This window comes from Helicoverpa armigera, chromosome 22, assembly GCF_030705265.1.
Source record: "Helicoverpa armigera isolate CAAS_96S chromosome 22, ASM3070526v1, whole genome shotgun sequence".
NCBI lineage: Eukaryota > Metazoa > Arthropoda > Insecta > Lepidoptera > Noctuidae > Helicoverpa > Helicoverpa armigera.
The window spans coordinates 4,227,716-4,240,927 of NC_087141.1; the positions used below are offsets into that span (position 1 = coordinate 4,227,716).

The 13,212-nt window shown below is 34.4% G+C and overlaps 2 protein-coding genes across 3 annotated transcripts in view; one reads left to right on the plus strand and one right to left on the minus strand.

Moving 5' to 3' along the window:
* The window catches only part of LOC110370826 (glucose dehydrogenase [FAD, quinone]), a 257,804-nt gene that overhangs the window by 119,874 nt on the left and 124,718 nt on the right, over positions 1 to 13,212 (plus strand). The gene's annotated exons all lie outside the window — the stretch shown is intronic.
* The window catches only part of LOC110370840 (small G protein signaling modulator 2), a 71,794-nt gene that overhangs the window by 22,577 nt on the left and 36,005 nt on the right, over positions 1 to 13,212 (minus strand). For both annotated transcript variants that reach the window (XM_064040495.1, XM_064040494.1), the window contains exon 4: positions 2,210 to 2,373. In XM_064040495.1, the coding sequence (XP_063896565.1) occupies positions 2,210 to 2,373 (164 nt within the window). The remainder of the gene's footprint in view (positions 1 to 2,209; positions 2,374 to 13,212) is intronic.

Sequence of the window (13,212 nt, forward strand, 5' to 3'; positions counted from 1 at the left end):
ATATTCAGTAAAGTTGTATTGATCAATATTATTGTGGGGCTTGTTTTACTCTTTTTAGTGTGCAGTCGGGTATTTTGTTTTTAATAATAATTCTTTTATTTATAACTTTTAGCTGTTTTATTTAACGAAAATGTTGTAGATGTAGAAGACTATGTATATGTAAGTACCATTTTAAATTATTTCGACGACATTTGGCTTTAGATTACGAGTGATGTTACTCCGCAACATAAATTTACCGCCAATGCGACGTTCAAGACGATCAAGACGACGTTCATGCATTTGATCAAGACGACGTGATTGTATCGCCAAAAGAATCGCTTTTTGCTTGCTAACGCATGAGTTGCTTTGCGTTGACGCAGAATTAACATGTTCCCGTGGGAATTTTGAGAAAAAACGTATCCTATATTAATTACTCCCGTGATTGAAATGAATCTAATGATACCGCATACATATTTTTTAAAGGAAATTTAGAAAAATATCCCGTGGGACTTTTAGGATAAAATGTATCCTATGACACTCCCGTAATCAAGACAAATCTAACGATACCTCATACTTCAAAATCCATCAAGCCGTTTAGGCTACAGGAGGTCACAAAGGAACAGACATACATACATACTTACATACACTCGAAAAACATTACCCTCCTTCTTTGGCAGTCGGGTAAAAATGCATTAAAATACATCAGTTTTATAATGTTTGTACATTTTTATAGTTAAGTAGGATACGCACAAATTTTCGTCTGACCATAGGCTGGATTTACCGCACCTAGTCTTATTATTGCCTGTTGTTTTTGCCGTTAAGTTCTAATTGGCCAAGTTGTTATGTCAATTAACAAGTTTGAGAAATTGCATATTATGCTGAAGTCTTCTATGGATACCAAATTTTGTACATTGTACACGACATAGAATCAACAATGTTAAATTACTCTTAAATCCGTTCACAAAGCGAACTCATAGCTGTTTTAAAGTAATTACCTAACGAGTGCCAAACTAAGCGTTCTCTATAAAACTCCATCTCATTGTGCACGAATGCGATTATAACGTACCGCGGAATGCGCAAAGTTTGAACTGTTCAACGGAACCTAATTTAAAGCGAATCACGTATAAGAGCTTTACATTTAAGTTTTCGTATTAGCTGTATGTATGTGTAAAGAACAAAAATGGTGACAGTTTCAAAATGTTTGCTATCGGATAGGAATTAAGTTTTTGCTTAATTTTATGTAATATTAATAACTACATTCATCTTGACTGCAATTAATGATGACGTGTTATAACATATACATACTAGGTACTTTCGTTCATATTTTACTTCTGTTTAATTTGATATAATGTTTAAACTTTTTTATTAGAAGAAAGAAGTTCAGATGTGTAATTATTTTCAAATCACAATTTTTTCATTACATTATGGCTCTCACTCCTCGTATTTTAGAAGAAATACTATGTTTGCAAGAACACTCAATCCCCTTCATCACAACATGCTACAGAAGAGGTCGCATTAAAAAGTATTTACTACGCCAGACCGTTACACTACATATGTGTTTGACTTAGTCCGGAAAGTTCATAATTAAGCTCACTAGCACGCCATTTTCCTTTTACAGTCGCCCAGCGTGAAGCAATCTAGACGAAGTGTTGAGAGTACTGTAGTTAGCAACAGCGTGTTTAAAATGTTAGTAAAACAAACTTTTCAATCTAGACTAGAAAACTAACCGTGTTAGAACTTCACGCCTAGTCCAGGTAATATAGATATTCCACGAGAGATGCTAGTGTGAGTAAACACACACAGAAGTCGTGTACTCTCTAGTTGTCTAGTTGTTAGTGTACCTGTGGTTTAGCCTACGAAATGCTACGGCGTAGTCTCGTTAGTGTAAGCTACGAGGCTACGAATCTTGTGATGTATGCACATACATAAATAGGTACAGTTTACAAGCTCCTACTAGTTAGTGTTTCTAGAATCTGGAGATTCTAATGAGTGTGACATGTCTTACATGGCTCCTATTACAGTCGTGATAATCTGTGTTGTTGCCAAAAAACTGCGCTTATTTATTTAGTTACTGCCACATCAAAAACATATTACATTTACAAAACTAAAAATGCCGACCCCTCCTACTATATTTAAATACGTGTCATATGCGTGTGACAATTAAGGTACTTTTATCGCGGAATTTCCATTTTTTTTTTCATGTTCTTTTGGTAGAAAAGAAAGAAAATACCTGGATGTAGGTGGAGACCCAGACAGCAGTGATCCAGATCCCCTCTTGCAGAGTGGAGGCCTCGGCGCCGAGGGGCGGCGCTCCACCCCCGATGCTGAGCGTGTGGCTGGAGCGCCTTCCGCGGCCAGTACCCTCGCTGACACCAGTGCCGCTTCAGGGCAATGCTGCAGACAAGGTTCTTTTTTAATACAAGAATTTCAGACCAGGACTATACATCCCGGAGCTGCGGGGTTCGAAAGAGTTACCGCGGCCCTGGTACATAAAGGGCTGAAAAAGAAACGTGATGGGTTTTAGTCAGTAAACATAAAATCCCATCTTCCCATCAAAATAAAAAAAGAAGTACATCAAGATAGGCTAATATCCAATTGGGTCATGTTGCCTTTAGACTGGATGAATTTTCGTCCTTATAGAGACAAATTAATCAAAATGTGATGCAAACATTGTTTTTAATTTAAATATTTATCCTATAATCAAAGTCAGGCTTACATTCTACCAAAACCTCAATCAGATTATCATTAAGATGCTGAACACACTCAGGGGACCAACAATAACCTCAAAATATGTAAATCAATTCAACAACAAATGCTATTTATCAAACTGTAATTCCGTCTGAACGCGAGAGAAAGGCTCGCTTATTTATTCTCATTTCTTTCACAAACTTCAAGAATTGTTCACGATACGATGCCGACTTGCCGACCAAGATCGCATAAAAGCATTTCTTTCTAAACTTTTTATGTAATTTTAATGATCGCGTGAACGAATACCTTTCTTCAGTTCGGCATATTGTTACAAAAATAATACAATTGGAAAACTTTTTCATGTTTAATTTGAAACTCAACTAATTTCGTTGCTATTGACAAGTTAGCAATTAAAACTTTTTCTTTTGTGTTGCTGCGTCAGTTTTTTGCCGAACACGTTTCGGCCGATCGATACATTTTAACGAGGCGTTCGCGAAACATTACGCAAAACCGTTTAACTTGTAGGAACAATCAATTTTGAGATGGGAAAGTACTAATCATTCACCGACTGAGTACCTACTTTATTAAATTGAGCAAAATGTTGAAGTTTCCGAATGGATTCCTGTACTTAGTTGAATCCTTATGATGCGGGGCTTAAGATAAAGGGATCATATATCGGTATTGCTACGGACGGCGTCCTTAGAACGACGTTATCGATTATTGGATCGGGAAAAGTGCTATTAGGATTTTACGTGGAAATGTTCAGAGTAATACCGGAGTTGGATATGAGTTCTGCTGATGGTTATAGTATTGTCTCGTTTTAAAGTGACTAAACAAATATAATCGTAGAAATTCACACTAGCAGACCCTCTCCATTAAGCCATATTGGCAGGTCATCATACGAACATCTACCTTTCCCTCCAAGAAAAACCATCGCAACATACAAAAAATAAAAACATCAATAACTTTACTTTCAGCCCTTACCATTGACCTTGCCCTTCACAAAGAAACAGAACAGAATTCCGTGTAATTTATCGTAGGTACGCCATTTTCTAGAGGGCTCACCGCTTTGTTACAATACGAGTACCAACCAAGGAAAACAAAATGACTAGTGGAGGTGCTATAACGGAAAATCTCCTAAGAAAGTAGCTCGACAAAATGTGGGTGTGCGGGGGTCTATTAACATTACTGTCTTCGTCCTTATACGTCTCCTTTGGACCTGATAATTTTTGGTAATACCAAAAATCGTTGAAGGTGTCTCAAAGAACCCGAATGCCTCACATGTTAGTTAATTGTAATTGATCATTTTGGTCAGCCCGCAGTATGAATTTGATCTACAAGCCTAGGCCTGACCTACCTGCATTAAGGTATCTCCGCATCTTTCCTTACTCGGTGGTACCAACCAAATCCCCTCTACGGTCGGCAGTTCTTTTGTAGTTGGTAAAAAGGCGGACAAATGAGAAATAGAAGGGGAAGTTCTCTCTATGGACTATTGTATGAACTTGTCTCACGTAATGGAGTAGGGTGAAAGTTTTTTATCTGGTGACGGTGCTGTTTAGATTTTGTTGTACGTACTTGTTGATAATGAGATTGATTAGATTATGTTGATGGTTATAGAGGGACGTCTAATAATACTCTTACACTAATAATACTCTTTTCACTGAAGTTGAAGTAGAGAAAAAAGCGTAAAGACTATTTACAAATAAATAAGGAGACGTTAAAATGATACATAGGTATCATACAATGTATGTATAATCATTGTGACTTCAATAATTGAATTTATATTTTACCTCTAACTATTCCTTACACAGGTGGAATAAGACTTCTTTATTATCTAGTAAACAATGACAGCTCTTCAGGATAATTAAAAATATAACGTATAATTTAAATCAATACCCAAAATACTACAAAACTGTAACACTAGAATTCGAGTACCCTTCGTACAAGTACCGATTCCACTCAATTGTTTGAGTCAACACTCCATTCATTACAAATGATTCGTTACAAAGGCCTTTACAATTAAGTACCGATGCATAAATGTCAATGCTATTAAAAAGTTTAATAGAGAACACGATGTATTCTTTTGTTTTCCCATTAAGAGGCTGACAGCACCCAAAACAAAATACGTACCAAAGAGAAGCCTGATGACGGGACTTTCGTAACGTAATTTAAATTAACAGCTTTAAAATGATAATTCATTTTAAATTTTGAAAATCAACTAAGTTATGTATTTACATACGGATACGTTAATGTTAAAATTTTATCAATGTACGTTAATAAGTAAAACAGATATTTTAAGAGGTTAGTTTACAATTTTTTTGTATCGAGCAAACTTTTCAAGAACGTGTTTTAAAATTAATGCTCAAACTCTGTACATAAACTATTAAATAAATAAAATACAACTTAATTTAAAACGCATAAATATTTATTTCCCGGCTAGGTGTGACAGCTACAACTTAATTAACAGCTTGTTAATTGACGTGTTTCAGCTTCACGGTAACTCAGTGAACTGCATGCAGTGTCCAATTCTGAAGCAGATTGCCTATTATATTATGCATGAAGGATGAATATTAAATTAGTGCCGGGTTTTTTTTAAAGTTTCGAATGTTTTATTGAAGGTACAGAACCACCAAAAGTTTCATTACAGGTTTACTTTTAAATTATCTCATTTGGGTCATAGACCGTCCACCTTCTTATAATCGCTACTACTTATAACATTACGACACAAGGCAGCCTAGAATGAGAAGTTTTCTAACACGTAGTCTTTAGTCAGAAAATATTCTGAGCTAGCTATGTACAGTTTTTGGAGAAGCATTTATAAAACCACAAAACCCAACCCGAGAACCGAAAGTAAAATATGTATCCCAATATTTACTGAGGTCACTAAAACACATTACAATGGAAAACGCGCCCTCAGGCATAAATATGTTCCGAACCCTTTTTTATCAGCTTCAACCCAACTCATTTCAACTGACCATTAAACTTCATAAAACATTTTATGAAAATTTATCTTTTTTTCGGACAAAAATGTTACATATCCCCTCTAGACTGAGTATGATTTGAAATAAGCCTTAGAGGAATAACTTTAGGGTTTAAAATACAGTGTACTGAGTTGTAAACTGCAATCCAGAGTGGTCCCTTGGCAGAATAACATACGACAAAGGCAAATCCTCTTTATGAGCGGCCAGCGTGGCCAGGTAAATCCCTGGAGATAAAGCGAACTTGTCTGGATGTGAACGTTAGAAATACATTGCCACGTGACAGGAGCAAGGAATCCCTCTTTGTGGGATTACAGAGTCAACATACTTGTCGGTCTGTTGAAAGGTCAAACGGATTAATAAACTTTGGTAGAACTTCGGATATTGAAGGCGCTTCTAAGTTTTAAAGTTCTTTGATGAGATTAATAAGTAAAATGGGTTTCTTGGTGTATTTTGATTTAAAATTGTATTTATAGATTTAAGATAGGCATCTATTTGTATAAACTCATCTTGTAACTGCTATTTGCAAAGATAAGCTCCTGCTTAGCATCCATACACGACGCAAACATAATTCAATCGCATCACAAATTGAAAATGTCCTCCATTCTCGTAAATATGTAGATCTTTAAAGATGTATGCAAACTCGTTTAGCTCGAACTGTACCAAGAGGATGCTAACTACCACTCATGCCACTTGTAACATACAATTTGATTTATTATCCGACTTAATATCACGCTTATATTCAACAAAATAAAGCCGAGATTTGAAGGAGAACCACTCGTTTTTTTGTTCGTACTTCTCATGAGATGAGAGCTTTAAATGTTAGGTATTATTGATGTTCTTATATCAGCTGTTGTACAATATCAAATCTGGTTTGATAAAATTATTAAATCGCTAAAGTATTTTTAAAGATTACGACAGTCTTGTGTTGTTAGAGCCAAAGATTTTCGCGTAAAATTATACTAAAATATCTTATACTTTTCCTTTTAAATCCTGCTTACAAACAATTTAGCATAAACAGATTGAATATGAAAATTAGCTTTACGAAAACGATATAAAACGAAGCGTGTCAAAATACCTCGAAATACTCGATTAATATTCGCGTATCAGAGTAATTAATCCGGTCTCATCTCTTCAAATGAAATCACAGTAGGTACACAGGGAAACTAGTACGAGGTTCAATAGCAATTTTCGCGCCGTTCGACGCAGATAATTTAATCTTTTAATACCTACACTTATTATGCTCCGTCAATTTCACCCTGAGTTTATGTTAGTATATCCTATCCTTGTACGAATTTCTTGGATAAGATATGCAGGATTAAACTTTCCTGGTAGAGCTATCCAGACTTTGCATTATGTGGCTCAAAATGAGACTTATTTTGTGACTTATCTAGAGTAAAACATGTGTTACGTTGTTTATTTCCTATAAGTAATTATTAGAGCAACTATTTAATACACTAACTATTTAAATGCTTTAATTTGCCTACAATAACATTAACAGATTTCAAGACCCTGTGTATTATTATTTTTTTACGCCCAAATATGCTTAATTTTATTGCCTGAAATACCAACCACAAACCTCAGAGAAAAAGTTTCCACATTTACTTTTATCTCCAAAACATATTCAATTAAACTCCCGCAACATATAATAAATCAGAGCAAAACCTTTTATTTACTTAAGCATCAAAACAGCCTAAGAGAATTTGAACTTGAAAGAAGCACTCTAAAGGCTTAGTCCATAAAAACTTGGCCATCGGAATATAAACGGCCTTCGGAAAGACAGCTTAATTAATAGTTATTCTCAATAAAGCGAAGAAACGGCCGACAAAAAAGTTTTGCCAATAATTTATCAACGGACTGAAAGGAACCTTTGGTAAACGAATGGTCATAAAGAAAAGTGCTGTGTAGTGGTACAATCACAATGAAAGCGGGTGTATTCGATACAGACCTAAATCGATTTGGAGTAGGTATTTCGAAACATTTGTTTAACCTACGTCATGCTGGATATATCTCTAGATAGTACAAACATGCTTATCAAACTTTGGATAACTACGCGTATCGAACAAATATACACAATTTGAATATTAATTTTAGTAATCCGACATAACGGCTTTAGGCAATGCTCTAAGTTTCACGTAACAGTTTAATCGATAAATACCATACCAGATGCCTAAGTTCTAAAGTGGTGCTTTGGAATATTAAGGTAACATTAATCACTCACTTTTAAAAGAATAGGTAACTTTTAAACTACATTAATTGTATAGAAATGTAAGTAAATTTTTACTCACTTCTTATTGAGTTCCTGATTGTATCGTTCAAAAACGTAATGTATCACAAAAATAATCCAGGCCTAAATCCGAGATCAAAAAATCGTATTGTTTTATAAATCTATAGGTAGAAAAAGTATCTCAAAGCTCAGAAACACTATAAATCCATAAAATTCATATTAAACTGCAAACGTCCTAAGCATACTTATTACAAAAAGTAATGGATGGAAGTCCCTCCAAAATTATGTTACGAAAATATATTTCGTCCTCGTCTGCAATATTATTTTCTGCGACATTGTACATAAAATATTCGGGCTAAAGTTATCTTGAGTTTTAAAAAGGTTCTAAAAGCATTCTGAGATAGGCCGCCCTGTTTGTTTAAGCGTTCGAATTGAGAGCCCGAGGCGTCACGGCTCGGTCAAAGCTTTTGCAAAATGCTGTTTATACAAGAACATTCTATTGATTTAAACCCAAGCTCTTATATTTATTTTTCTAGTTTTCGAAACTTTTAAATAACTTTACACACTATCAGATTTCTATGTCTAGTAACATTTCAACGAGAATTTGATATGGATTATACTCGTAAACAATCTAAATAACCTTCACATAATAAGCTCTTTTACCCAATTTACTCGATAACTGACCCCACGTCACTTACAGAACATCAAAAGCCACCACAAGCCAGAATAAACGTATAAATGTATGGTAAATATCGAACAGTGTTAACGTAAGTGAAAATCGAAGTTTCGCATTACCGGACCGTCCGGACCGGACCGGCTTTTGAAGCGATCCACAAAACCGGAGCCGGCCGTTTGAAGCCGCACTGTACCTACCGAATAAATAACGTTGAAGGAAAATGGTTCGATATATTTTTTCTAAACTAATCCTGTTCTTACTTTTTCTTTTGAGGAAAAAGTAAATTGAACTACGTTGTCGATGGAAGTTCTGCGATTTCTTTCTATTTTATTATTTCTAAGGAGTTTATTTATGTGGTCCTACTCGGCCTCCTTAAATCTATGGCCAGTAGGCATTTTTAACAAAGGAGTTTCCATTAAACAAGACTCGTTTCAAAAATTAAGATGTCAAATGATCTATAACATCTTCATCTATTTGCCTGGTAAGTATTATTACGTCATACGCTATCAATCTCCACAAACGTATTTTCCATGTCTAATATTAATCACTATAATGTAAGCTCATAAAACATTAGTTATCTCCGTAACGCGAAGAAATTTCATTTGTGTAATATATCATTTGTTGATGATTTATGTAGGTGCCTTACTCTAATATACTCGCTAATGTATAAAAGCACTATACATACCTATTTCTGTACGTAATATATTCTGCCAAAAGGTAGATTTATGTGTTGAACATGATCCTAAAATATGTTAAAAAAACTTCTAAAAATTACATTATGGTTCTTTTTCTACATTAATTGGTCAGAATTAATGAGTATAATAGAAAAATATGTTTGATTTAAGATGCCCCTTAAAAAATGTTAAATAATAACGTAAGGAAATAAATGTCTCTATGTAAAAAACTCATAAATAATTAAAGCGACATATTCAATCTACTCAAAATTAACATACACATACCTATTCGAATAAAACAAAATAATCATCAAAACACGAGTACTTCATGAATTTCCACTTCCATTGGATGTTTAATTAAAAAACTTCATTTTCATATGAAAACGAATTCGTCCCCCGCTCTCAGTTTTACCTAGTCGTGGAGTACACTCGGACTTTAAATGCAAAACGGAATGAAAATTAGTCCTTGGATACCCATTTTATGTACCTAGGTAAGCAACAACTTTAATTTTATGTACAAGGTATCTCACTAGATACTAAAATGTTAAAGGAAATACATGCATACCTATGTGTGTCTGAATGCTCCCATCAGATGAAAATATTTGGCATGCTTGGATTCAACGCGTCAAGTATTTTATTTATACAAAATATGGGCGGCATCGCGTCAAACAGCTAGTATGTTACATTCTCTAAAACGTGCCAACATACTTAGCAGCCTTTCAAGCTATCCAAAACAAAAATGTTGGCGTGCTAAAGTGATTTATATTCCCCAGTTACAAAATAAATCGTTTCATTTCGCAAAAAGATCTTTTATTTTTAATGGATAAATGTAATACACACGTTTACTATAAGTTCATAAATGTATTAAAAACGTGACTAGACTCAAGTTCTACTTAAAATTAAGTCCCAGAAGCCCACATTATATATTTTCTTCTTCAAATTACAAATATATATTATGTTTGTTTCATTTAGTAATGATGAAAAATTCATGCTGTTTTCGGAGACTGTGACCTTAGGTAGCTAGACATTAACCAGGTGCGCTAAGTGCATTACGATGTTAAATTAGAAGAGCAAAATACAGCAGCCAACGAGTTATATTTCAAATGCAACGATTTTTTTTCACAAAGAAAATAGAAAACCCTAAAAGCTCTACATATAATAAGATCTGCACTTACTTTCCTACGAAAAACTTGAGATGTTTTTGTTGTCTTTTCATAACACAACCGAATTAATTTTACAAACAAAAAAGGCACTAACAACAAATAAACAAGCATCTGCAACGAACTAATTTCCTGAAAGGCAGCTTTATTTCTTTCACACATTTTTTGCTAGTTCCATCCGATTGCTTGGTAAACCCCTTAATTGCTTTGTCACGGAAACACTGCGGAACAATGTCACTCGAACGACTTACGAACAAATATACTATATACTCACGGAGTAAGGAAAACTTAGCGGAGATGCTATAATGCAGGTAGGTCAGGCCCCTTCATCTAGGTCAAATACGTACGATGGGTATGACCGAAACGATCAGTTACTATTGAAATAAATAAGAGTTCTGGGTCTTTGAGACATCTGTCAACCATTTCTGGTATAATTCATAAGCCGTATAAGGGCGGAGACAGTAACGTCCCTTGTCCCCAGCACACCCGCATTTTGGAGAAAGTCAAGAGTCAAAAAGTCAAATGTTTTATTTCAAATAGGCCTTTGTAGGCTCCTATGAAACGTCAAAAATTAGTCTCATGAGAAGAGCCGGCATGAAACTCCATATACATATATACATCATCATCATCATCAGCCTATCGCAGTCCACTGCTGGACATAGGCCTCTCCAAGTGCACGCCACTGAGATCGATTTTCGGCTTCTCGCATCCAGCTCCTGCCAGCCGCCTTGCGCAAGTCATCAAAAGTCTTTTTAAAAAGTAATATGTTCACAAACATTTTGTTACATAATGATAGTAGGCTGATAAGACTTTCCGTTATGCCATCTCCGCTAGTCATTTTGTTTTCCGTGTATACTTTATACTATACTTTAGATGTACCTACATAATTTACTAGCTTAAAATTAGTTGGACCAAGAAACCACTTCGCGAGGTTTTCTGCTTTGAAATACGACCTGCAGCGTGATTAAATTATTTTTGCACCAGTTTTTATCTTTATTTTATTTTGACGTAGCTCCAACAAAAATATGTTGAAGATGAAGAATGTTTTCTTTGAATAAGAACACAGAGCTTATAGGTTATGGCTTATTATTTTTCTACTTGACGTGAAGAAATGTGTCTATTTTATTATATAAATAAAATTCTTACCTGTTCCACGCATATAGGTGGTGAGGCACCTACCATTTCTCTAAGTGATAAACCATTTTCTCCGATAGAAAAAAGGGAGCAAATTTTTCTCTACATCTGTCAACTTTTGTCGAAGCACATACGTATTTTGTAACCAAGTAAAATATTGGCCTTGCTATATTTTACTTGGTTGCAAAATAACCGTCAAACGACAAAGTCTTCAGTATTATTTAGAAAACAAGGTAATACATATAAACTAGGCCGTCTAGTCTGATCTAGCTTTCCGATAGTGGTCACAGTTTTCAAAGTAAGTTTTCGACAAAAACGTTAATTTTGTTTTAAGCAGTAAGCTGAGTTTATGGTGTCAGAAAACTTAGAAAATACTAATAAAGACAAAATGTTTGGCGCAAGACACATACTATTTTACTTTAATATTATACCCATTTTGTTAGTAAGGCAAGCAAACCTGAAACTTAACTAATTTCGTGATGTTAGTGTATGTAAGTTAAAATTTATGTACGGCGTGTACACGAAATATTATGTCACATTTGTCTAGGTAAACCAACAGAAGCCGCTGTGTACTTTTTACTTCATAATTACAAAGTAAAGTGAAACAAAAACCATTATGAGTTTCTCTAGTGATACTAAGTACCACCAATGGTTTCGCTGTGTCCTGTAGGCAGTACTCCTATCTGACATAGTCCATTTCTATTTCTCAAATCAATCCAGCAAAAAAAAAGTACTTTTTTTTGCTGGAACGCACTAGTAACGCACGAAGTAAAATATAATGTATCTTGCGCTAAACATTTTGTCTTTATAAGAGTTTACTGGGCTGGAGAAGGCCTTCACCCAAAGAGGGGTTCTTGTCGATTAGTTTTCTTAATTTAATTTTTTATTTAACTCTATATTTTGTTTACATATTTAATATAATAGAAATAAAAAGGCTCTTTATTTTATTAAGTATTTTTTTAGGTTTCTGACACCATAAACTCAGGTAACTGAGTAGGATCCAATAAATGATTATTATTTTTACTTTAAAGAAAAGTAACTTTATCAATGAAAACTTTTTTCAAAACTATGACCACTATCGGAAATCTAGATCAGACTAGACGGCCTAGTTTATTTTACCTTGTTTCCTAAAAAATACTGAAGAATTTTCGTTTGTCGGTTCCAAAGCTACGCCAATATATTACTCGGTTACAGATACTATACACTTTTCCCAACGTCACCACATCTTTAATCTTCAATCTAATCGAAACTCACAAATCCTGCTTTAGAAGTTTAAATGAAAATATTAACTAAGTAAACTTAACTCATTAACTGAGGTACGCCGAGTAATCTCCATATTAACTAGTGTTACAGGTTTAACTGTGTTGTTAACTTTAAACTTTTATACTAGCTACAATGTTAAGTTAACGCTTAACGAATTTACACAATACTTACTCATTTACAACTTCAAGAAGGAAAATGCTAAAGAAAATTCAGTTTAAAGGAAACTTTCTTACATCAGTTACTTCCTAGAAACTTAGTTAAAAGTTCTAGTTGTATCTTGAAACCGAACTTCAAATATAAAATTAGTTCTCTTCACATTTAAGGCGACGTCCTTACAATATAGATTGTTATTTTAGGTAGAACATACTGTGTACCCACTACAAAAATCCATCGGAATCTGTTCCAACACACAACTCATAAATTACCTACTAAT